The following is a 25,968-nucleotide window of genomic DNA, read 5'->3' as shown; positions in this document are numbered from 1 at the left end:
TTACATTCTCAACCTAAAGAGAAGGTACATATTGGTTTTATGTAAAATTTCGCTTTGTTGGTTTTCATCAAATCTCCACGTTTTAAGGCCCCCTGATTCAGAAAAAAAACGATTTTTACGAAGGTTTATATGTCTGTCTCTAATATGTATTCTGTCGAAAAATTGATCAGATCGGATTCTGCTTTGGGAAACTATTTTAAGGCCGAAAAATAAAGAACATGTTCGTAAACCAGCTATTTTGGATGAAAATTCAAAAAGTGAGCGCATTTTCAAAATTGTTGAAAATATATTTTTTTCAAGATTAAAATTTTATGTTTGGTTATTCATAGTACTCAGAAACTCAAACAATTTATCCTTATGACTTTTTTCGATAAAAAGAAAATTATCAGAGTTAGAGCATTTTCAAAATCAAAAAAAAAAAGAAAATAAACATTTTTCATATCATGCGTTGTTTGCCTTAAAATTTAAACCAAACAACTACATGATATGAAATAAAGTCAAGAGAAGAAAAACGTTCATTATTGAAAGCCCTGCAAGATCATCATGACAACTTTTTAAATTTTGTGAAAAAGTTAAAAATTTGATCGTACAAAAAATAATAAACTGAAATTGCCTTTGTTTTTAGCTGTAAAAAAACATTTTTAAAAAATTGGACTAACGACACAAACTAAGAAAAAAAGATAATGATAGAAAAAACTTGTTTATCCAAAAGAGAGTTACAAATTTTTAATCACTAGTTTTTGATATGATGCGCAGTTCGTGTTTCATTCGTAAAAAACAACGTTAAAAAAATTAAATTTTTTGTTTTAATCGTTTAAAATAACATTCATGATAAAAAAATTAAATTTTTAAAAAAACGACACGAGGTGCGAACTAAAATTCAAAGACAGCAGTTGTTCACCCAAAAAAGATTATAAATTTGTTATTGATAATTTTTTAAATAGAACGAGTAGATTTTCTTCCAATCGAAAAAATAAGATTAAAAATCAAAAAATTAAAGATTGGGGAAAATGACACAAGAAACGAAAGAAAATATAAGAAAAAAGTTGTTTAATCACAAAAAATATCTACAAGTTTGTTATAAACCTAATGATAAAAATATATTGAAAATAAAAAAATTAACTTTTTGGAAAAGCGACACAAGTTTCAATAAAATTTTCAATAATCATTTTTACTTTAATAGGATGCGCATTTTTTAATGGTAAAAATAAGAGAATGAAAATACTTTTGTCCCAATACTAATGCATATTATGAATGGTAATGATATAAATTTATTGAAATAATATACATTTTTTAGGGTGGCTAAAAACATGTAATGCAAAATAAGGATCAAATATTAAATTAAACGTCAAAAATAAATTTGTAGTTTTATTTTGCAATATCTAAATAAGCAACCCAGACCGAGGTAGAGAAATAAATATAATATACATTTGATACAAGAGAATTAAACATAATGTAGAAAGATTCGCAATTTGGACGAAATCGAGTAAGTAGTACGAGATACGTGATGAGAATGTGTTTGTTAAAACCAAAGGAGCTTTAACAGAAGAGAATTCACAATCAGCAAATGAAAGTTTTCGATATTTTAACATTTAATTTTCACAGTATTTCGCACAAACGTAAGGTAAATACAAAGAACAATCGCTTAGCGAGAGCTGAATGCATCATCGAGCGCGAAGCGCGAGAACGAACACTCGGGACAAAACCGGGAATTTGTTTCTTTTATTAAAACGGCCACTCTGAAATTGTATCACAGAATAAACTTATCATAAAATTTGTTGCAGGGCATTTTTTAGAGGGATAAAGTTTTATTGTGACAACTTCGCGTTTATCAAAACACACGTGTTGTTATGAAAAAACAAAAGAAAGTTTAACCGATATTTGGTTAAAGTTTATCCTCCGAAGTTAAGTTTTCTTGGAGCGAATCTTTCATCGGAAATCGATGCAAAGTTTATCTTCTGTTTTTTTCTGTGATTGCTTGCAAGACAAGAACGTTTCCTGTTAATATTATCCTCTGAGCGCAAACCCTCATCAGTTTTCAGGATGCATTGTTTGAAGGACATCTATATTTCAAAAGAGACAAGTTGGAAGATTTGTTGATTGGTTCGCGTGAAACCGACAATCGTCACGGCATGTGGCGAACATGTCAGGAACGCGAATAGGCGGTCGTTAGATGCCTGCTCAGGAGCCTTAAAGAACATTATAGACCATTTGTTGGTCTCTCTTCGCCAACCGCTAGAGACGCTTCCGCATTGGATGGTAGCACAACGCCCTGGGTGAAGAAGCAGAATTACAGTTCCGTACGAGTTCCCTCTGCTCTTGAAAAAACTGTTCTTTCTTTAATTTCTATCATTTCAAAAAGGCCATGAAGACGGGAAACAGAACTGAGGAGATATTCTTTTTCTAGGAATGAGGTGTCTAAATTACGAAGGAGTGAGACTTTAAATAAATATCAACAACCAAACTTATTGGTTCCTTTTTTGCTACCTGACACCTGCACCTTTCGCACGACGTTCATTATTATACCTCTGCAATTTTGCATAGATTTGTAGAGAATGGAAGAAATTCTTTGAAAAGAAGGTATATAAATATATCTTGTTCAGATCAGGTCAGCTACCTGCTTCAGGTGGAGGATTAGGACTAGGTTTAGGATTCTGAATTGTCATGATTGAACCAGAACTTTATAGTCCCTTTCATTCTGAAACTCAGAGCCACTTCTGAATTTAGATTGTTATCAATAACAATAAAAGATCCAAGCAATATTTTACTGTTGATGTTTATTTGAGTAATTAAGACAGACAAGATTGCTGTTCAATAACCTCTTATTCCTTGATAAAGTGCTTGTTAAGAAATTCTTTATTGAAATGCCGCTCTGGGGATATTAATTGGATCTTTTCTTCAAATTATCTTAAATGTCATGAAATAACTTAGATAAGAATTTAAAGGAATTTTTTTAGTGTAAGGGCTATTCTAAGTGTTCATTTCCCTGGAAAATAGCGTCGTAAATATCGTGGCATTAATTGCATTCAGGCATAGGCATGATTGAATATATGGTCCTCTAAAGATTTTGAGATCTGATACAATATTGGATGTCTGGATCCAGCTGAGAAGTTGGGACATTTCAGAGTCCCAGATAAAATTAGGACAAGGCGCCTCGAGTATAGGAATTCTTAAAAAAAGAGAGACATTAATATTTTTAGTTTGATATTTCTTTTTATTTTATTTTAGCATAGGGTCTATCTTTCTGAAGCTTATCCCAAATCATAAAAAAATCATCAAGTCCGATCGAATTGTTCTTAAATCAAAATGCATCAGATTCTGAGGAGCCTCTAGCTCGAAACTTTTGTCTGTTCTATTTTTACGATTAAAAAATTTTTACACAAAATATTAAAAAGTTACATTTTTCCTTAAATATTGTTTAGGCTCTAATTTTATTCTAATACGTGCTTACAATTTAAATCGTTCTAAATTAATGCATAAGGAATCACAGAATACGAATAATTTGCAAATTGATCCATTTAATTGTTATGTTACCAGAGAAATTTAATAAAAAAATAATTAAAAAGTTAACAATAATAATTCTTATAAATAGTATTTGCGGCAAAATATTTTAATCTGAGGCTTTTTAAATTTTTTTCACCAATCAGCTGTATCATCGCAAATATTCCTAAAAATTATAAATGTTTGATAACCTTGAGTAAAATATAACAATTACAAAAGACAAAAAATTTTAAAATTTCCTGTAGAAAAAAATTGGCTTTTGAATCAATTGAAATATTTGGTCACAAATACTTTTTATAGCAACGTTTATCGTTAACTTTTTAATTATTTTGTTTCAAAAATCTAATTTCTACGTTAATACAAAACATTTTTAGCAGAAAGGCAATTTTTTCCACCGATAATAACACGAATTGCTTTTTCTATATCTGTTTGTACAATTGAGTGAATAATAAATAATCAATGAATAATTAAAAATTGAGTTCAAACAAATTCCAATTTTGAACAAGCCATTTTAAAACTCTGATGAGTTCTGACTTTGAATAAAGATTGTTTTGGTAAATTTCATTATTAACAATTAGAAGTAAAATTATTTTCCAAAACTTCTCGTTCCATATCAAAAACTACTTGTTTCAAGCCAAAATTTTAATTTATTCGAAAATTCTATATTCAGGGTCAGAAATTATTAGAATATTTTATTTTATCAACAGAATTATATTATTCGTAAAATTTTCTTCTTATAAATTAAAACTCTTTTTAAAAATTGTAATTCCGAGTACAAAGTTCGCAATTTCATATCAAATTCTAATTCTTTGCGGAAATTGTCTGCCCAAAGTAAATTTTTTTTTTACTCAAATTCTTTGTCCCAAAATAAAAATTGTAATTTTTCACTTAAATTTCCTATCTTAAACTCAAAATTATATAATTCATTACCAAAATTCCCTCGTACAGTAGAAATTATAATTCTTCATTCAACTTTTTCAACAAAAACAGAAAATTATAATTCTTCATGGAAATTTCCTACTGTCTTAAACTCCAAATTATAATTGTTTATGAAATTCCATGTTCCAAAGTTAAATTTTTTTTTTGCCGAAATTCCCTATCTCAAAGTAAAAATTATAATTCTTCAGAGCAGTTCTGTATATTAGAATCAAATATATATTTATTTTCAAAATATTCTATTATAATTGAGAAATATAGTAACTCCCTTTTTTAAATTCCCTTTTAAATTTGAATTCCAAGTTCTATCTCAAAATTACAATTTTTTTCAAATTGACTCTCCCAATGGCTAAAATAATAATTATTTAATAACATTTGCTGCTTCCATCCCCCGTGACAAAGTAAAAATGATAATTCTTCAAAAAAAAATTCTTCTTGTCCTAAACTCAGAATTATAATTCCTTACTCAAAATTATAATTCTTTATGAAATTCCCTATTTTAAAACTAACTTTATATTTCTTGACTAAAATTCCCTGTCCCTCTAATAATTGTCAAAAATTTTTAGTGAAATTTCGTGTTCCAAACACCCAAAATCATAATTCCTTACTAAATTCCCCGTTCTAAAGATAAAAGTATGTTTATTCACTAAAAATTCCCGTCCTTAACTCAAAATAATAATTATTTACAAAAATTCTTTGTTACACTAAACTCAAAATTTTAATTCTTTATAAATTTCCGAGTTCCAAAACATTATTTTTCTTGCCTGAAATTCCTTGTCCTAAATTTGAAATTATAAGTCTTCACTAAATTCCCTGTTCTAAAGTTAAAATGATGTTTCTTTGATAAAATTCCCTGTCCCTAACTCAAAATAACAATTCTGCACAAAAAATCTCTATTGCCCTGAAATCAAAATAATAATTTTTTTATAAATTTCCGTATTTCCAAGTTGAAATAATTTTTTTTTTACTTAAAATCTCTATCTTAAACTCAAAATTGTAATTCTTTAAAAAATTCCCTGTTCCAAAACTAATATTGCATTTTTTAGTAAAATTTGTTGTCCCAAACTTGAAATTCTAATTCCTTACTACAATGCCGTATTTCCCTAAAATCAAAATTATAACTTTTGACGGAAATTCGCTGTCCTTAATTAAACATTGTAAAAATATTATCCTTAAATCAAAATTGTAATTCTTTAGGAATTTCCGTGTTTCAAAGTTGAAATTATATTTTTTTATTGCAAATTTTTTACCAAACTCAAAATTATAATTCATTATGAATTTCCCTATTCCAAAATTAACATTTCTACTTTTTTAATGAAATTCCTTGTCCTAAACTTAATATTATAATTCTGTACTAAAATTCCTTATTACCCTAAACCTGTTACCCTAAACTTTATTTCCGGCCACAGAATAAAAATTATATTTCTTCACAAAAATTTCCTATCGTCCTAAATTCAAAGTTATAATTCTTTATAAAAGTCCCTGTGCCAAAACTAGCATTATACTTCTTGATTAAAATTCCCTGCCTGAAACTTAAATTTATAATTCTTTACTTAATTTCTCTGTCCTAGCCTCAAAAGTTTAATTCTTCATGGAATGTCCCTGTTACAAAACTAATATTATATTTCTTGACTGCAAATTTCTGTACAAAACTTAAAAATTTAATTTTTCACTTAAATTCCCTATTGCCCTAAACTCAAAATTCTAATTCTTTACGAAATTTGTATTTCAAAGTTAAAATTATATTTTTTATTGAAAATTCCTGTCTCAAACTAAAAATTATAATTCTTTACTAAAATTCCATGTCTCAAACTTAAAATTATAATTTTTTCCTGAAAAATTCCCTATTGCCCTAAATTTAAAGTAATAATTCTTTACGAATTTTCGTGTTCCAAAGTTAAAATTATATTTTTTTATTGAAAGCTCCTGTCCCAAATTAACCATTATAATTATTTATTAAAATTCCCTGTCCCTAACTTAAAATTATAATTCTTTGCTCAAATGACCTTTTTCCCTAAATTTAAAATGTTAAAAATTAGAATTATTTATAAATCTCCGTCTTCCAAAATTAAAATTATATTTCTTTACTGAAAATTCCTGTCCCAAACTTAAAATTATAATTCTTTACTGAAATTCTTTTTCCTAAAATCAAAACTACAGATAATTTTTCACGAAACTCCCTGTTCCAAAACTAACGTTATGAATCGTAACTAAAATTCCCTGTCCTCAACTTAAAATTATAATTCTTTGATAAAAAAAATTAAAAATTGTAATTCTTTACTAAAATTCCTTGTTCTAAACTCAAAAGTATAATTTTTCAGTAAACTTCCTGTTCCCAAACTAATTCCTATATTGCCCAAGAATAAAAATTATAATTCTTTATGAATTTCCATGTTCCAAAGTTAAAATTATATTTTTTTATTGATAATTCCTGTCCCAAACTTAAAATTATAATTCTTCACTAATATTCCCTGTCCTTAACTCAAAATTATAGAACATTTTTCGTAAGATTCCCTGTTCCAATTCTAATATCATAAATCGTAACTAAAATTCCCTGTCCAAAACTTAAAATTATAATTCTTTACTAAAATTCTCTGTTGCCCTAAATTTGAAGTTATAATTCTTTACGAATTTTCGTGTTCCAAAATTAAAATTATATTTCTTTATTGAAAATTCCTGTCCCAAACTGAAAATGATAATTCTTTACTTAAATTCCCTATCAAAAACTCAAAAATATAGATAATTTTTCATGAAACTCCCTGTTCCAAAGCTAAAGTTATAAATCGTAACGAAAATTCCTTGTCCCAAACTTAAAATTTTAATTCTTCACTTAATTTATCTATTTCCCCAAATTTAAAGTTATAATTCTTTACGAAATACCCTGTTCCAAACTAAAAATTATAATTCTTCACAAAATTCCCTGTGCTAAAGTGAAAATTATGTTTCTTCGCTAAAATTCCCTGCCACAAACTAAAGATTACAATTCTTTTAAAAATTTCCTATATTGCCCTGAAATCGAAAATATAATTCTTTATGAATTTCCGTGTTTCAAAGTTAAAATTATATTTTTTTATTAATAATTCCTGCCCCAAACTCAAAATTACAATTCTTTACAAAATTCCCTGTTCTAAAGTTAAAATTATGTCCCTTCGCTAAAATTCCTTGCCACAAAGTAAAAATTAAATTCATCAGAAACATTCCATATTGCCCTATAAAATCGAAATTATATTTTTTTACTAAAATTACCTTTCTTACACTTAAAATTATTATTATTTATTAAATTCCCTGTTCCAAAACGAACATAATATTTCTTAACTGAAATTTCCTTTCCCATATATAAAATTATAATTCTTAAACAAAAATCACCTGTCCCAAATAAAAAATTGTAATTCTTCACTCAAATTCCCTGGGCTAAACTTGAAAATATATTGCTTTAACATTTGTAGTTTTCCATTTCCAATGTTTTATTTTATCATATGGTAAGTTTATTTAAAGATTATAAAAAAATAATCTACATAAAACTTCAAAGAATGCACGCAAACTTTTATGCGCGACGGTACAGCGGACCCCGCAAGTTGAGTCTCAAGCCGCTAGGCGGTAATACCGCTTCGCGACGTAACCGGCATTGCGGCTAAACTGCTAAAGGTAAACGTAACCTTGCCGACTCTTCACGGGCTCGTTGCGACTACAATGTACACGCTCACTTACAAACTCTCGCGAATCTATATTTATAGACTCACTCTTGCTCAGCGAGGATATCACTGTGTAAGTTCACATGTACACAAGGATAAACTATACAATTTCAAAGAGGGAAGGGAGGTGTTCTGCGGGCAGATACAAGGTAGGGGGCAATGAGAAGGGTATACAGGTTGGAGAATACAGAATATACACATCGAAAGTCCTTTATCTGTATTTGTATGGACTCCGTTAGGCGCATGCGCGATTCCACTTCTTGCAAAGACGCCTCCAGGGGCACCGAAATGCACTCCTGTGATCTTGAATTCTGGGGAATTTGAGATCGGCAGATCTTAAGGAATTCTAACTATTCTCTGGTTTAGGAAGAAAAATGAATATTGCAGATAATAGATAGTACGGATGTCTTTCGAAAATTAAATTCACCGTGATTATAATCATTGTTAACTTTGTGTCTTACAAATCCTTTCTTCCATATTAAATTAATGGTTATCTTGCAGGTATGGTACTAAATACAAAACTCTTTTTTAATTACTAGCAAACTACCAGTAATTACCACTATCTGTCCCATTATAGTGTGCATCGGTGAAAAAAACATAATAGCAGCAAAATCTTCCTAGAATTGTGAATCTTCGTAAAACAGAATCCAATCTCGGACGTTACTGCCCACTGGGTCTCTGGATATTTTACAGGTAATATTACGGTGGTATCATAACCGAGTCAGATCACTGGCACTCGATGAGCGGTTCTGGTGGGAGTGCCAGCGGCTTTAAGAGGGACAGGGGGGCGTGTACGGTTCTCAGGTGGAAGGGGACTGACAGTCGGGCCCGGGGTCCTGCTTACCTGTGGAACTTCAGTTGCTTACGAGAGGTCGAGGCTGGTGTTTCGAACGGCGTGTCGGTCCCCAGCCAATCTAACCGTAAATTGTCAAAAATCGTGCGCGATTTAAAAAATAAAAATTGTTACAGTGAGTGATTTGCATTGATCAAGGTGACTGAAAATAACTCTAGAGTGCCTTATCTGGAGAGTGACTTAAATCAAAGAGTGAAACCCAGTTCAGTTTTGGACATCGCAGACTACTATAGAGTTGCTTTTGATTTTTTTTATGCTGGCGAACACCAGTTCAGTGAGGAACTTCGTAGTTCGGAGAGTGCGCTTTAAAGTTAAGTGACCTTGGACGAATCTGCGATTACCACGCGAACTTGGGAGTGTAAGAGCGGGAGTTTTGAGCCTCTTTGTTTGGGCCTTGGTACTGAATAAAGGTCGCGGTGACCTTGGGTACCAATGGTGACGCAATCGCGGTGAGTGCGAACGAAGGATAATTTTGGGAGCGAATAGGTTTAGGGTGTTTTGAGTCGAGGAATACTCCGACGACAAGATGCCCAAGATTTTCCTCATCAAGAATCGCCTCCATCAGCAGCAACTGCGGCTCTTGGAGGCCCAACATTCGGGAAAAAGCCCACCCCACGGAGGAAAGGATAGCCCTCTTGGTGGACATGAACCCCTAAGTCTCATCGTCAACAAACATCAATGTAAGTTTAAAACTTCAGCAATTCCTTCATCCCCTCTTTAGAATAATAGCGTCGTAGTCCTTGGGGCACCAGTCCTTTGAAATCAGTTGTCAGAACAAAATATCTGTGGACTATCTTAAGGTTCAATCTGAGCAGTTTTTTGGCGAATATGATCACTTCTAGAAATGATTAGATGGGCTGAAAAAGGTGGTCTTTGCAGGTGCAGGCACCTGACACGCAGGTGCCTCTCCTGGACGGTGCAACTTGGCTGCACATATTCTTCCACTGCTCCATAGCAAATAAAACTCGAAATAAGTAAAGATAATGATAATATAATGACCTAACGATGAGAATACCCTTGACTCTGCAAGATTCCCGCGATTCTAGAGAACCACTCCTTATACGTCCAGCTCTTTCTTCCTCTTCCTCAAGAAGTCCTCCTTGAAGAAATTTATTCTCAATTTCTCTCCTTGTAATGTTCCATTCTTTTCCTTATTCTTCTTTAAAAATGTTCTCTCTTTTTGTGAAAGACTCGAACAAGATTCTTCAGATTTTCTTAAAAGCTTAAAGTTTAATGTTTCAAGGTACATAATTTATAGAAGCGACTCTGAAAACGGTTTACATAAATAGTTAATTCAGTGATTTTTGAACGCGGTGTATTGGTAGCAATCGTAAAATGCGATCTCTAAGTGGATGAAAATTAAAGTCAGAGATTATAATCTGTCACACATTCTCTTACTTCCTCTACGCTCTTACGACTTTATACTCGAGCCTTTTAAAAACGTTTTCACTTTATCTTTGAATTGTGGAAGAGTAGCTTTTGATATTTCAAATCCCGTTCCGCGTTCCTAAGATTAATCAAATTTTCCTTCCCGCAGAACTGCGCAATGTGGCGCTTGACCTTTAAAGTCTTGTCTGTCTGGAAGTAAGAATTCATTCAGAAGATTTACACTGGAGAGAGTAATAAATGCATATTATAAATGTCAATAAGAATTTGCAATTTTAATCATAAAGATTTACTTGAAGGAAAAAAGTTCTTATAAAAATTAACGAATTGTTGCCTACTGGCTATAGGAATAATAGGATGGGTATGAATAACACCAACTCGTAAAGTATAAGTTAATGATCCAATAAAATAAATCTCAACGTTTCCTCTCTTCTGGTCTAGTTGAATCTTTATCAATTTTAAATCAAGTAAATGAAAATAAGGGACTAGAAGAGCTAGAAACCGGTCCTAATAGAAGTTCGTAACTCTTGCGCAATTTTTCCCCTCTTTTTCTATTGTACCACCATCTTGTGGGTTTCCTGGATGAGCAGTCATCCTGAGCAACGGTATAGTGAGTAGGCGGCTGGACCGCAAAGCCTCATCCTAAAACTGGTTTAGGAATAGATCCCCCTCCTTCTCTCTTTCGAGGATCTTAATCATGAATTTGAGAGGCTTACGACCCTAGGGCTAAACCATTATCATGAGGTATCCACCGTTGTATTAATACTAAATACAGGATTTGAGAGATTTATGTTCCACGTTATAACAAATCCGAGCATTTATGCTCAGATCCCATAAAAAATATTACTCAAGAAAGTTACCATAATCTGAGAAATGAAAATAAATATTTACTCATTCAGTCCTAAAGGCCACAAATATTTTTTGATGATCGACATATAATTATGAATTAAAGTGGAGATTTTAATGCCTGGGTAAAGCAATCTTCTCAATATTTTTATGCTTGGTCTTACCAAATCGATTTTCGCGCAAGGCTGGTTTTCCTAGTCAGCAGATTTTTTCCTTATATACGAAGGTTATTATCTTTTTTTAAAAGAAACAGAACCGTTATCTCTTTACTAATAAAAAGTCCCAAGGTCAATACTCAAAATATCTTTGTTTCGTTCCTTATTAAAGTAATTTTTTTTCTTATCAGGAAAAAAGGCTCAATATAACCTTTTTACTTGCATTAGTCTTTCCTTTGATATTTGCGTTTACATCTCTCTGATAATCTTAGTTAAAAGCCTCGAGTTCGTTTCTCAACAGGTGTTCTCATTCGATCTGGTATCTTTTCATTTTATGAATAGGAGGTCCTTCTCTTTCGAAGAGATTCTGTTCTCTTTCTCCCTCACTTTGGTAGCTCTCGAATAAGAATCTCGAGAGTTACTTCACCATCGAGCTGAATCTGTTGGTTGTTGGCTCGATGGTGGTTGTGGAGAAGAGGGGAAGTAGGGATACAGGGACCAGTTTTCCATCCTCGCCTTGTACCGCTAAAGCTTACACCTTACAGGTCCTTCTATATACGGGAGGCAATCAGATGCCTTGACTCCCCTCAGAACCTGTATACAGATACTCGGACACACAAATACAAAGCAATAATCCCTCACTTGGTTTCTCTCTCGAACCTTGGCCATCGAGTGCGAGTGACTGCAGCAGGTAAATAAATAACGAAAGAAAAAGCAGCAAAGATATGGACATGGGAATATCACGTTCCGTTCGTTATTTATATTTTAGCTTAAACGTGGGAAGCGAAATGAAAGAAAGGGGAGTGTTTCGTAAATCAGCTGGTGAAACTAATGCTTATCGTGACCGTGTCATTGCCAAAATGGGCTTGTTCACCGTCATCTAATGAGTTGAATACATTACACAAAGAAGATCATTTCTTAAAAATCTGTCTGGTAACCTTCAGGGCGTCGCGTACGAATCTTGCGAAACGGTAATCGGCAGCTAGATTTGTGAGTCTTTTCTCTTGTTGCCTTTAATCAAGGTGGACAAGAAGGACACGCATTAAAACCGTAATTGAAAGACTCGCTAAAGATAGCTCGTTCCTTTTTCTTCCCTCATTTTCCGAAACTAGTCTTTTTCTAGCCTTAGAATTCTAATCAATCTTGTTACAGAGTATTTTTAGCTATTTTCAATACGTAAACAAATTACGCTTTTATAGTTCGAAAAAATTCTCAAATACTTTTGTTTCAATGATGCATAGTCTTGCGATTCGGTATTGAAGTTTTGCATAGCTCCAATGTTTGTTTAACATTTTTTACGATTTGGTTTGGATCCTTCGTTGATTCTGTTTATGTAGTTTCATTTATACGGTCTTACGATTTGGTATCGACTTTTTCATAGCTTCAATGGTTGTTTGACATTCCTCTACAATTTGACTAAGATCCTTGGTTCTTCTTCAACTTCAGCGACTATTCTTGAACTCATATCTTCAAGACAACTGAAGCATACAACAAAATAAAGTCAGGGTTATCTAGAAATGAATCAGTTCATGGCTTTCCTCATCATTTTTAATGAGGCAGGGCATTAGGTCAGTCTGGTAGTAAAAATGAAAACCGTTCGACGGAAATATGTTTGATGATTGTAGATTTGTAGCGGGTGTCCTAGCGTGATGGTCGGCACTTATAGAGGTACCTGTCGTTGACACGTAGGAAATCACGCGGTGACGTGCACCTGTGCCAAAGGCCAGTATACCAGGATGTGCAGCCATTGTGACGAATTACAATGCAGCGCTCGTTGGCCGAGTACCTATAACGTATAACGCGAATAGGCAGACATACGAAGACTAACAATAGACCAATAAATCTACTAGTCTAGCCCAATTTAAATCCATTCTGTGACTTTGAATTAATATCCCAACCATGGATTCCAACACAATCATGCATCCTGCAATTCCCACAAAAATTTAAGTTTCTTTGCTACCATTCAGCAACTACAGCAGGTAGCGAGATTTCAAACTGGTACCTGTTGCTCATAATGCTCTTGCGTATAAAATACCGTGGCAATGCCACGAGACTATAATGTGGCGCAAGAGGGCCGTGACCGAAATTCTTTCTCCCCAAGAGGGCCAAGTGCAGGAGCTCTCCAGTGAAATGTCTTTTTCTGACCGCAGACAACCGCTGTAATAATTCTCCAGTGGTAAATCGTAAAACATGAAAAACCCACTAATTTTCCAGTCTTATTTAACTTTCAGGAGTTATTTCCCATAAACTTGTCAATTGTAATTGGATTTGCATTCCAGTTTTGGACGAGGGGCTTTTTTACTTCGTCTTAAGTATTAAACAATTCTTTCTGTGTGATTCTCTTATGGTAGCAAGCATAATTTCATGGATCGTCTGTGAATGATGCAATGAGTTAGGTATCCACAAATGAATACGGAATCGTTTAAAATAAAAAAAAGAGGCAATCGTTCTTCAGGGGAATCCTTACGTAACGCGACGTCCTAACACGGTATAAGCGTTGTCAACCTTGCTTGCTGCCAACCCACGCACGGTACCGCTACGCAAACCACTTAGAATAACGCTAACCTAAACGTTATGCATGACTACAACTAGCCCTTAATATTGTTCATTGTTTGATTTCTCGCGACTAAAATCATGTCACTGAGATCGGAAGAGGCGATGAAAGATGATTCTGCCTTATGTAAGAATAGAGACTATGTTGTTCTCAAGAATAATGGATTCTTTAATTTGTTTACAATTAGATCCTAAAAACTTTTCAATTTGTTTAGAGTAACCATCAGTTGCAATATTATCAACCTTTCTGCAGACTTGTGTACAATATGGAAAACTGCGGGCATACGGGTACACAGGGTGTCTCATTGAAAGCTATCAGTTTGCATATCTCTCGTTTTAATGAAAGTCGGTAAAAATGTTTACAACACGCGGGCATGTATTATAGAATAAATTTGCAGGAAGAGAAAAGACATTACTTATTTTTCTAAATTTAACTAATGTGTTATCACAGTTCTCGGAATTTCTTTTTTTCATGAAGCTATTGTTTGGTTTAAGCTTTCTTAGATAGAGTATGCACCCCTTCCTGCAACGGGAGCCCTTCTTTACGGTGACTAGTGGCTTTCTATTTTTTTATTTCACTAGTGATGCAGGTGCTTAAGAAGAAGACCCTATGTGAGACCCCTAGTGACGAAACGCAATACTCCTATAATGTAATGTTTGCGATGCAAAGAAAGGAGGCACTTTAAAACGAGTGTACAATACAGAGATAATCATAGGCGTCGCTTCACGAAATATACAAATTTTGGATCCACTGATAATTTCCTACAGTAGACAAATACATAAGCATTACAAAAGAATATCTAATCTATACTGCAACCTCCTTTGTGTTATTCTAGAAAAAAAATTAAGGTGAAAATACTTTTTTTGTCTCGACGCCTATGCATCCTCTTGCTTAAAGGTTGACATAACGCGAACAGTCAAACGTTGGACCTGTCAAAACAAAAAAGATTCGTTAGAAACACATTACGAAACATTACGAAACAACTTTGAACATCCGACATCACTTGTATAAATTTGATGAATTCAAAACTCGCCTTGAGAAGATCTTTTACAAAAGGAAGAGTTTTTGTTACAGCGTTTCTAATTCTCAGTTGTAATTTATATTTTTATTTCTAAATTGAAGGCATTTACAAATGCAACATTTCACTCAGTGGTTCATGACTCGAAAGGCGGGAAATAACGTAAAAACGATTCCTGGGAGTGGTTACTTCTTACTTGTAAGTAGGTCGAGTATAAGCGAGCTGGGTTTCGTTCGATCGGACGGACCCGGACGAAAGGCAGATAAGGATAGTTCGATTGCTCCCCATTTTGTCTCTTAAGAAAAGAATCTCTTTCACTTGAAAACATTACATGCCGCTCAGAGAAGAAAAGTTTAAATAATTTTTTCTGATTCAATATTTTATTCTTGATTCTTTCAAGCTTTTGAATAAGATCCTCTACAACTTACAACTTTACAGAAGGTTCTTAGAAAGTATGTCTATTTTTGCAAATTACATTTTGCAGTCAATGTCAGCAGTGATTATGAACCTTAAAATAAACACTTGTCGACGCTATTTACCTTCTGAGTGACAGAACGCCTTTTTGCACAGGTTATTAATTTTATGCAAACGGCGTGATAGAAACTTATTTACAGTGTCGAGTCGCGGACGTCTCTTCGGCATTGACCTGGATTTTTCTCAATCACTGAGTAGACTACCAATTTTTTATTGTTGATGAATATTAGGATTATAAAATTAGAACGCTAATCTCTATATAATCGTTTTTGTATGATCTTATTATTAAATCGTTTAAACAAATAAGTGATAAGAACCTCCTGGTTTTCACCGAGAGCGTATTTTTACAATTCTCGTCGAAATAATGGAAAGCAATTATTTTCGAGAGAATATTGTTTTGCTATTATGGTACCGTTTCTATTTTCATTTCATTCTGATCGATAGACCCCTCATTTCCGGATGTGATCCCGCATCCGGTGCTTACATTTTCTCGTACCTGCTTCCCAGAAGCTCTTTATTCATATGCGGTAATAATATTACGCAAAAACCTGTCGATCTCTTAAATCCGAAAATATATCATAAAATATATCATGATGAATCTAGCAATGTGTTTAAAAAATAGATTTGATTTGTAAACGGTAAATCGCTCTTAAGGTTGTCATTATAAAAAGACCTTGAGCCAGGGCACCACGAACGCTGACTTCATTTATCTATTAAATATATATATATACAAAATTAAGTGACATTTCATCAGAAATTTTTTCACTGCAATCTCGTATTTATTATTGACCATACAGGCATACATCAATACAAATTTCTTTAGTAGCATCTTTAAAATGTAGAATTGTAGGGTAATAAAAATCAATATGTTCGGTTGTAAAAGCTGAAATGGAATGCTGTAAGCCCTAAAATGTGAGATAATAAAAATACGGAATCTGAATGGTATGAAAGAGACAGGGGTGGATGCTGGGAGGTGCATCTTTCTTTATAGTCACCCAACGTACGGTTCCCTTCTGCTTCATTGGTTGCTTGACTTGTTTCTCGACGAGCATTTGAGTCTCTACCAAGGCCTCCCTCTGTCTCTCTCACTCCCTCAATTCAATTTTCCTTCTCTCTCATACCATCACATTCCTGCCACGTTCAAACCACTTAAGTCTTGAACATATCCTTCTCTTCCTCTCGCACATAAACCGTAGACTCGTAGATGTAGAGGGAACATAAACCGCCCTCACCGCCACGCATCGAAGGCTCAGGATCGTAATCGAAATATCCTTCAGTCAGTCGAGATGGAACTCAAAAGTGAAGTTCTCAGGAAAAAGAACGCTTTTCTTGAAGATATATCTTCGCTTTCAAGTCGCCTTATTAGCCCCAATCACATTTAAGACTCATAATAATCAAAAGATCCTTCAATGATTGAAGAAAGAAGCCGCTATACTTTTACGATTTGTCTTCACCATTTACAACTCATCTTATTATAGATCCAAGGAATCAAAAGGTGTGAAGCTGTTTGGAAAATACAAGTTGGATCCACAGATCTAAGGTCGAAGTTGTTAAAATCAAAAACCAGCTTGAATATCTTCCTTAATTTTTGATAAACTGAGTCCTTTGTTGCTCCCAGTTTTCGTCTGATGAAGAATACGGTCCTGTCGTGGGTTGTGGAAGTACCGGTTCCCCGTTTCACTGTTCAATCTCTTTCTCTCTTCCTCTTTCATTCTTGTCGAGGGCAACATCCTTCTTTGTTTTCTCTCTCCTTGCACGAACAAGCTTAGTATACCGGTCACGAGGAGAGTTCGTATTTATAGCAAACAAGACTCGAGAACTCGAGGATTTAGTTAGTCGCTATATAAACTGTACGGTCTCTGAAGGTTGCCTAACGAACCTACCACCATTTTGGATCTTCCTCGTCGGACGCTCACATATGACGTAGGCTCCACTGTGACGCAATCATTTGTGCAAAACTTGGGGCCCCCTTTCTCATTCTAAAATTATCTCAAAAAATAAGTCTTTATACAGCCTTCCAGGTTCTTTTCATTTCAGTCTCTTTTTTGTATAGGATTGATTTTTGAAATTCGTGTAAACTTTATTATTATTATTATTATTATTATTATTATTATTACACCATTAAGCCATTTCCCTATCGGGGTAGGCGTGACTCACTCGGCAGGGGAAAGGAGTAGTGTTTGGAAGGGATAGAGATTTTTCAGATTGATCCAGAATTCTCGTGCTGTTTAAGTAAATAACACGTTCGTTCCGCAACACTGCTCCGACCCAGGTTGCTGATCAATCTCTCTAGCAATCACCCCAAGCGAAGAACCTCACGAAGTCGTTATGTAAGGTTTGTGGTTATTCATTTATTCAAGCTTTAAAGGCGTTTTACTTTTCTTCGATTGGCGGCAGAAACCAAGGCGTGCAAAAAACGTGTCCTTAAGAGTGTCCGTGGCTTCCTGGTTTCCGCTCCACCGACGACGTTGGCGGCGTCCTCGTGCTCCATTCGAGAATATGCCTAAGTCAAAGTCAAGAGAACGTTCTCGTTTCACCGCGCTGAGCAGACCAGCTCTCTAGAGCGTGATTCAATTTTAGAGGTCTTTCACGAACTTCGACATTCATGATGTAATTTTGATTTAAAATTTTAATAAGAAAAAAAGAACATTTCTTGAATTCTTAACAAATGAGCACTATACTTTAATTTTAATAGACCACTATCCTCTAAGAATCAAAAAATGAAAATTCTTATTGAATTACTTTTCAGAGAAGAACCATCTTCTTCGGAAATCTGCTAAACATGAATCACTCTGTATTGTATCTCAGCACAAGGCTTGGTACAAGAAAGAAGCAAAAGAACTCGAACCTTGTGCGCATTTTGTTACGATTCTTTAGTTTTCTGTTCATGAAAAAGATGATGCACCTTATAATAACACAGATGCGATAATTACATAGTGATACCACTCAAATGATAGCAAAAGTAATTATTTAACTAATACAATAACTGAAAAATATTTAAAAATTAAAAAACATTTGCGATCTTTCAATCAAGTTTATCTCAAAGTCTACAGTTGGAATTTCTAGATTACCTTTGAATTGATGGTCTCTTGTCAAGTCTACATTCGAAGGCTCAATGCCAAGAAAAGAACACGTCTCGAATACCAAACTCTGCGACGAGTGCAACGACCTGAAGTTTCAAATTCCGTGCTCGTTCCCTTTTCGGGGGCCTGCAGTCTCCATTAGTTCACCGTGGGGGTCTGGGCCCACAGTTTCGATTAAATATTCAAGGTGGGGGACCGAAACGAAAGGGATAAGTATGTGACGTCAAGAGCAAGCCAACGGTTAGAATCTGCGAAGGTCATTATCGCCGCCACACGTGGAATCATCCGATATCTATATAGACTTGAAGAAACTCTTTCCGAATAAACTATAGCATGTGGGCTTAAGTCTGATTCAAAATCCAAACCTCGTGTCGTTCAAGCGACCTCGAAATTTACATGGGGCCTTGTACTCGAGAGGTGAGAGCAAAAAACAGTTTCTGCGAACTGAAAAGGTCTCTAGAATAATAGAAACACAAATAACGGATTATGATCTAGAATTTTCTATGAAGCGCGTAAAAAAATAATTAATTTAGATACGCAACATTATCTACACTTAAAAACTTCGTCAGCATTATCGAAAAGTAAGGAACTTAACTCCAAATCTCTTTGTTTTCAGATCGAGATAAGCTTGATGATGACAGAGCAACAACTCCAGAATCTCCTCGAAGTACCAGTCCAGCATCTTCGCCACCTACGCTTCTTCACTGGCAGGGTTCACCAGCCTCAAATTTGAACACGAACTCCAATTCCCATGGACCTCCAAGGAGATTTATCTCCAGCATTCTCGGTGGTGACGTACCTTATGGGAGCAGAGGTCACGTCCTGACGAGGGCGGAGCGAAAAGAGTACAGCAGCCCGCCCATCGCCCCATCCCTAGAACCGAAATTTCTGACCAAGACGGATAAGATCGAACTCCCGAGGCCGACGACACCACCAAAAGCACCCAAAGTTGAACCACCCACAAGGGTATCAGTTATCCAGAGGGTGCCACCCCAGGCACAAAATCCCAGGAGAGAGGAAACAAAGATCGAGGTTCCCCGTACGCAAGAACCTGAACAGGATCAACCAATAGACTATGCAGTACCCAAAAGAAAAGAAGATGAGGAAAAGGCTCGAGAAGGTGCGAAGATTTCTAGGACAGCGGGCAATTCGATTGCGAGACCTCTCCTGGCGATGAGATTATCGGGACCTCAAGCAATTAATGCAGCAGCTGGTCACGGGAGAACATCAGCTTCGGGAGGCAATACTAGTGCAAGCGGTGGTGGTACTACAGGTGGTGGTTCGTCTAGCGCAGGAAACACTGGTGGATCTGGAGGCAGCTTCAGTACTGCAGGTGGCGGAAGTGGAGGCGGTGGTGCTATTGGCGGAGGAGCTGGTGGCGGCGGAATGAACCCGGGAGGCAATGGTGGCCGCGGAAATTACGGACCCAGTTCACCTCCAACGGGATCTTTACCTCCCTTTTACGAATCCCTCAAAGGTGGAAACAACCTTGCCAACTTCGCAAATCAATATAATGGTAAGCTTATTTTTATAACTCCAATGACAAATAAAACATTTCCTATAATTTGGCTTCAAGCTTGCAATAATTATCTGATCTGGCTACCAATACTAATCAAGACATCTCATTTTCAGGAAACGGTTACCTAACTCCATCACCAGCAGTCGGAATGGAATGCGACACCGGTCAACATGATGTCAACTCTCAGAATTCATACGGTACGCAAGAAGGAAAGCAGTATTCTCTCCTGCAGAACGTCTGCGCCTCCTATGGCATCGCCCTCAAAGAAGAAGAAGACCTATCCGCCTATAAAATACCACCCAACGATATTTTATCGGGTCAGTACGGACCTTTTGATATGACGGACTCGGGGATGATAGTCGACATGGTGACTGGTTCCGTCGTTGATCCCATGCAATTCACGGCGACCTTTACTTTCAACTCGCCTCCGGATCATAATGCGTTTTTGGAAAGTCTGAGCGATGCAGCGGACCTCTTCTTGCCGAAAATAACCTCTGAAGAAGGTAGCAGCGACCTGCTTGAAGATTCGTTACACTCTCCTGCATCCGCTGGAAGTGGCATTGGTCAGGATGGTCAGATGACAAGTCCTGTGGAACCCAGTGTCGATCCCTTCCCTGAGCACAACCTGTCGCTCACGAGAGGTTTCGATAACTCTAGACACTACACAGTACCTCAACACTTATCTCCAAAAATCTCAGGAATAACGTACCCCACTGCAGAATCTAGCTATCATCCGCTTCCCAAGGAGCGTGCAGAGTTGGCGCTGCACATTAACCAAAATCAACACCAGGCTGAACCACAATTGCAGCAGTTGCAAATTCAAGTGCAGCTCCAACAGCAACACCAACAGCAGAATTCGCCTCATCAACATCATCAGGGTCTGCTCAGTCCTGGATTGAGCTTTACTGGAAGTGGTAAGCATCTCTTGTCAAAACTACCCCGCAGATTCAAATCACCATTTTTAATCGCATCCTGATCTATTATTTGCAGGTTTGGAGTTAGATTCTGGTAGCAGTGCTGGCGGAAGTTTACCGAGTCCAGGAGCCGCATCTTGTTCCCTGGATGCCGCCTCAACGAGTACATCACCTTCCTGCGCCTTGATGGAACACGCACCAAGTCCTTCGGGTGTAGCAGCTACAGTGAGTGCACCTACTGGTTCAGTTGAGGAGCTCCCACTTACGCAACGAGTTGATGTACTACAGCAGAGGGTAAGCACCGGATTGATGCAGGCAAAAGCATATCTCTCTTCTCAGTTTTTAAATAGAGAGAATTTGAATAGAGAGCAATCACTTTCTGAGAGCGTTCCATTTAAAGACTTTATGCCATGCCAATCAACTTCAGTGCTTGATCCCGTCGTATTGCATTTCAATGTTGCGTTGAGTCACGTGTTCTAAAGTTTTCACTTTTTCTTTACAGTTGGGCCTGCCTGGAGATGTGCAAGTAGAGTTCGTTAATGGTGGCCATGGAATTAAGAACCCATTAGCGATCGACGGGCAAAGGCAAACCTCTACGACTCGTGATGAAGAAAGGGCGCCTCGACCACCATCTGGCAAGGTAACTATTAGATTATTGCATAATCTGATCGACGGTTGGCAAGATTATAAAGATTGGAACGTTTTGCTTATTTTCTTTTATTTTCAGGATGACGATCCCAGTAGGTTCACCTGCCGAGTCTGCAGTAAGAACTTCAGCCTGCAGAGACTCCTAAACCGCCACATGAAGTGCCACAGTGACGTGAAGCGGTATCTTTGCACATTCTGCGGCAAAGGATTCAACGACACCTTCGACCTCAAGAGGCACACGAGGACGCACACGGGTGTCAGGCCCTACAAGTGCAACCTCTGCGAGAAGAGTTTCACCCAGAGATGCTCTCTGGAAAGTCACTGCCTCAAAGTTCACGGTGTCCAACATCAGTACGCCTACAAAGAACGCCGAACAAAGGTAACTATCCTCTACAATCTGATCTGACCTTCTGATGTGCTTTCCTTCTCTTTGATATATCTAAATCTCCCATTTTTCAGGTCTACGTCTGTGAGGAATGCGGGCACACGACGCAGGAGCCAGAGGTCCACTATCTTCACCTGAAGGAAAAGCACCCGTACAGTCCTGCCCTGCTCAAGTTCTACGACAAGCGGCACTTCAAGTTCACAAACAGCAATTTTGCCAACATGTTGCTCCAGGTGCGCACGTAAAAACAGACTGACAAATGAGTGACTTAGCGAATCGAGTTTCTTGTTTACAAAAGTGCGCGGAGATTTCAAGTTCATTCCGTCTACTTAGAGATTAGTCTCGATAAGGATTTAAAATCTAAAATCTTGAGTCTTGATAGTTAAAAGTTAGAAGATCGGGGGGTTTGTGGGTGAAACTCACTTGTAGAGCAGACTGAACAATAACAAGTTCTTGGTCATGTAACTCTTCAGGGTGGTCTTCTACAACGGGATAGCCGGAGTGCGGATTCCTGCGTTAAAACGGCCTCCAAGGCACTCGAGGCGCCTCTTCGTCGCTTGCATGTGGGACGCGCTTCCTCCTTCTGATTGACTCAGGACACTCAGGATCCGGACCCGGAATCGAGAGAAGAGGACGTCGAAGGGTTGTCAGGTTTTCAAGGCAAGTAATAAACCTGGATTGAGGAAACAGTAATGAAGGGGATTCTTCCAACAGCGCAATCTTCTCAGATCAGCTGATATTACAGATCAATGGTGTCGCATGCGCAGTTGGGAAATCCCTTTCCTGATTGATTTGATGATTAGATTCTATCACTAGAACTTAAGAATGTGGCAACCCCTTGAATGATATTCTTATCCAGTATTCTCTATCGATAAATCATTAAGATAAAAAGAACTTCTTGATCCTTCTGAAGGTCTTGTTTTTGATAAACTTTTTTTTTACATTAAGTGGACAAGTCCTCAAATTTTGGGATGTTCCACTTTGACTGATGTGGAACAAAATGACGTAATGTATACTTGTATAGGCTACTAGGTTTCTGTCGCTAGGAGCCTTAGGCACACCTTGTTAGTTAGGGTAACCTGTGATATAGAAAGGCGAGAGTTTATCGAATTCTTCTTGTACACATCACATCTCATCACTCGCGTTCGAAGATTAAAAATCCGCGAATCACTTCACACATCATACACATTACAAAACGGGGTTTCGTGCAATGTTTTTGCGGTGGTAGGAAACTTACATGCGTGGACTCGCAATGCACAATATTTGTACTTAAAACTAAATTGGTCAAGAAAAGAAGAGTCTACTTTGAACTTGCTGAATTACTAAATGTATATAGATCTGATTTTATGTAAATAAGTGAATTAGCGGGTCCTCCAACGCTGCGTAGGATTAGATATTAAAATCAATATTAAAAGTTGCGGGTGCTTCGGAGAAAAGGTGCTTTCTTCCCGCGAAGCTGAACTTTTCCGGTACTTTGAATAATTTTTGTAAATAAAAGAGTAATTAAGTCGACAAAGGCAAGAGCTGCACTGGGTCTGTTTTTGTTTAGGTCTTGTTTCTAAAAAAAATTGGATTTTTAATGATATTTAATATGATTGAAAAGTACCCAGTGTAGATTCTAGTGACTGTAAATAGTTTAGAATAATGTTTCGGCAGCTCCAGTTGAACGCGGGTCCAGATTTTAGTTTGTAACTATTTGTACCTTGGATAATATATTAGAAAAGTGTATAGTAGCGTGAGAAGTGTTTGTACGTTCCTCTCTCAGCAAATACTCAAGCGAAGAAAAAAAGAGGACGGGGGGGAAAGATAAGATGTTTCACCTAAGTCCTAAGGCAATCGCATCTCGTTATTATTTAATTTACGTCCAGTATTGTCCGATATGAGTAATGACTATTGTTATCATAATTATTTCATTATTAATATTATTTGCCCCTTTCATTAAATATCCCTTCGCTATCACGACATTGCAACTCTATCGCTACCGATTACTATGGATAGTAAAATTAATGGTTATTATAATTATTATATATTATTATAATTATTGCATATTATGATATTATTATAGAAAATATTTATCAACGTTAATTTTTAACAGATGCGCTCCTGTCAATTTTTTATTTTATTCAACGAGAGACGATTATGATTGGCTGAATGTGTGTGGTTAGAGCAGAAGATTGCCGTTTGCAAACGATCGCTGATTTGTACCTAAATTTATTATAAACGCTTGTTTGTCGAATGAATGCTAGTGCGAAGAATGCAATTAACATGAACGACTGTTTCATTTTTGTAATATATATCAGCTCGAGAATTTCGAGCCTTAGCATTTTGGATATTTTTAGTCTCTAGACCCGATCATTAATCGATGTTAACGGTAAATCGTGGTTTCACACTTCTTGTGTATGTAGAAATCGAAGAGATAATAAAAATCATGTTACAATGAACACCTCTTTTTTTCATTCCAATTTAGTATTATTATAATTTAATTCTCTTCAATAATAAATAATAAAGTCTAAACTTCATAGAAAAAACTTCACAAAAAATATTATTTTATATAGAATCATATGTAGAATCTTAACTCGTTAACCACAGGGGGGGGGGGTCAATTTGACCCTGGCCGAAATTTTAAACCGGCTCCATTTTCGACCCAAGCAAGGGTTTATTGTTAAATATATCATCCATAATTTAAAAAAAAAACACACATAGAGAAATTGTACCGTCAAGTAGAAGGTTCAAACAAGAACCATGAATTTTTTCAGATTTTAAGGAACATATTTTCGATTTTTTTGCGTTGGGTCGATTTGACCGCCCCTGTGGTTAAGTGATACAAAAAAAAGTCCTGTTGTTAATGGGTTGAATATAACGTACCTTACAAGCAGAGGTTTATTGGTTTCTTTGTATTCTTTATAATTCAACTATAGAGGCCTAAAAATCAGTAGAAATGCTTCCTTAATTATTTTCTGTTTGAAACTCCTGCAGTCCAAAATGGCTGCAATTTTAAGCTCCCGCTTTGTGAGACTCCCGGTTTGAAATAGCTGCATTTTAAAATTCCCGGAACTTAAAATTCGATTTCAAACGCTTCTAATTTTTTATTGTTTAAGTTTTTAAAACTGCATTTTCATTATCTTTAAATTTAAATATACGCTTAAACATTTAAATTTTAAATGGAAAACTTTTCAAGTTAAAGATTTTCGAATTACGCATTCTGAACTGAATGAAATAATTAAAAAAGATAAAAATGTGATGTATGTAATGTATGTATAAAACGGCTGCATTTCAATTCTTAGAGCTTGAAACTGCTGCAATTTAAAACGTTCACAGTTTTAAATTCCCGCTCTTTGAAATGGCTGAATTTTAAAAATCCCGAAATTTGAAATAGATTAAAACTCTCGCAATTTAAAAAGGCTGCATTTTAAAACTTCGCTGTTTGAACCTTTCGCAATTTTAAAAATTATAGATTGAAAGGTGGCATTTTTAAAATTTTACAGATTGAACATTCTGCTACATGAAATCAGTTCATTTTAATTCTTAGAGCTTGAAACTCCTGCAGTTTTAAATGGGTGCAATTTAAAACGTTCACTGTTTGAAATGACTGAATTTTAAAAATCCCGAAATTTGAAATATATTAAAACTCCCGCAATTTAAGAAGGCTGCATTTAAAAATTTCGCTGTTTAAACCTTTCGCAATTTTAAAAATTATAGATTGAAAGGTGGCATTTTAAAAATCTTACAGTTTGAACCTTCTGTTGTATGAAATCAGTTCATTTTAATTCTTAGAGCTTGAAACTCCTGCAGTTTGAAATGGGTGCAATTTAAAACGTTCACAGTTTTAAATTCCCGCTGTTTGAAATGACTGAATTTTAAAAATCCCGAAATTTGAAATAGATCAAAACTCTCGCAATTTAAAAAGGCTGCATTTTAAAACTTCGCTGTTTGAATCTTTCGCAGTTTAAAAAAGGATGCAATTAAAAACTTCCAAAGTTTGAAACTCCCGTTGTTTGAAATGG

At 35.7% G+C, this 25,968-nt stretch overlaps 1 protein-coding gene across 2 annotated transcripts; it reads left to right on the top strand.

Annotated features, from left to right (window-relative positions):
- Positions 1-9,011: 9,011 nt before the first annotated feature.
- Positions 9,012-24,367, top strand: LOC117172755 (transcriptional regulator ovo). Of its 2 annotated transcripts, none has more exons than XM_033360954.1 (8): positions 9,012-9,662; positions 19,115-20,014; positions 20,131-20,931; positions 21,008-21,156; positions 21,434-21,571; positions 21,659-21,958; positions 22,039-22,197; positions 22,438-24,367. In XM_033360954.1, exons 1-8 carry the CDS (start codon positions 9,509-9,511, stop codon positions 22,549-22,551), a joined length of 2,715 nt encoding a protein of 904 aa, XP_033216845.1. In that variant the 5' UTR covers positions 9,012-9,508; the 3' UTR covers positions 22,552-24,367. The 2 variants fall into 2 exon arrangements, with proteins under 2 accessions (XP_033216845.1, XP_033216844.1); XM_033360953.1 differs by having other exon boundaries at positions 21,008-21,225.
- Positions 24,368-25,968: the final 1,601 nt, after the last annotated feature.

This window comes from Belonocnema kinseyi, chromosome 5 (assembly GCF_010883055.1).
Source record: "Belonocnema kinseyi isolate 2016_QV_RU_SX_M_011 chromosome 5, B_treatae_v1, whole genome shotgun sequence".
Lineage (NCBI taxonomy): Eukaryota > Metazoa > Arthropoda > Insecta > Hymenoptera > Cynipidae > Belonocnema > Belonocnema kinseyi.
This window is presented reverse-complemented; position numbering and strand designations above follow the sequence as displayed.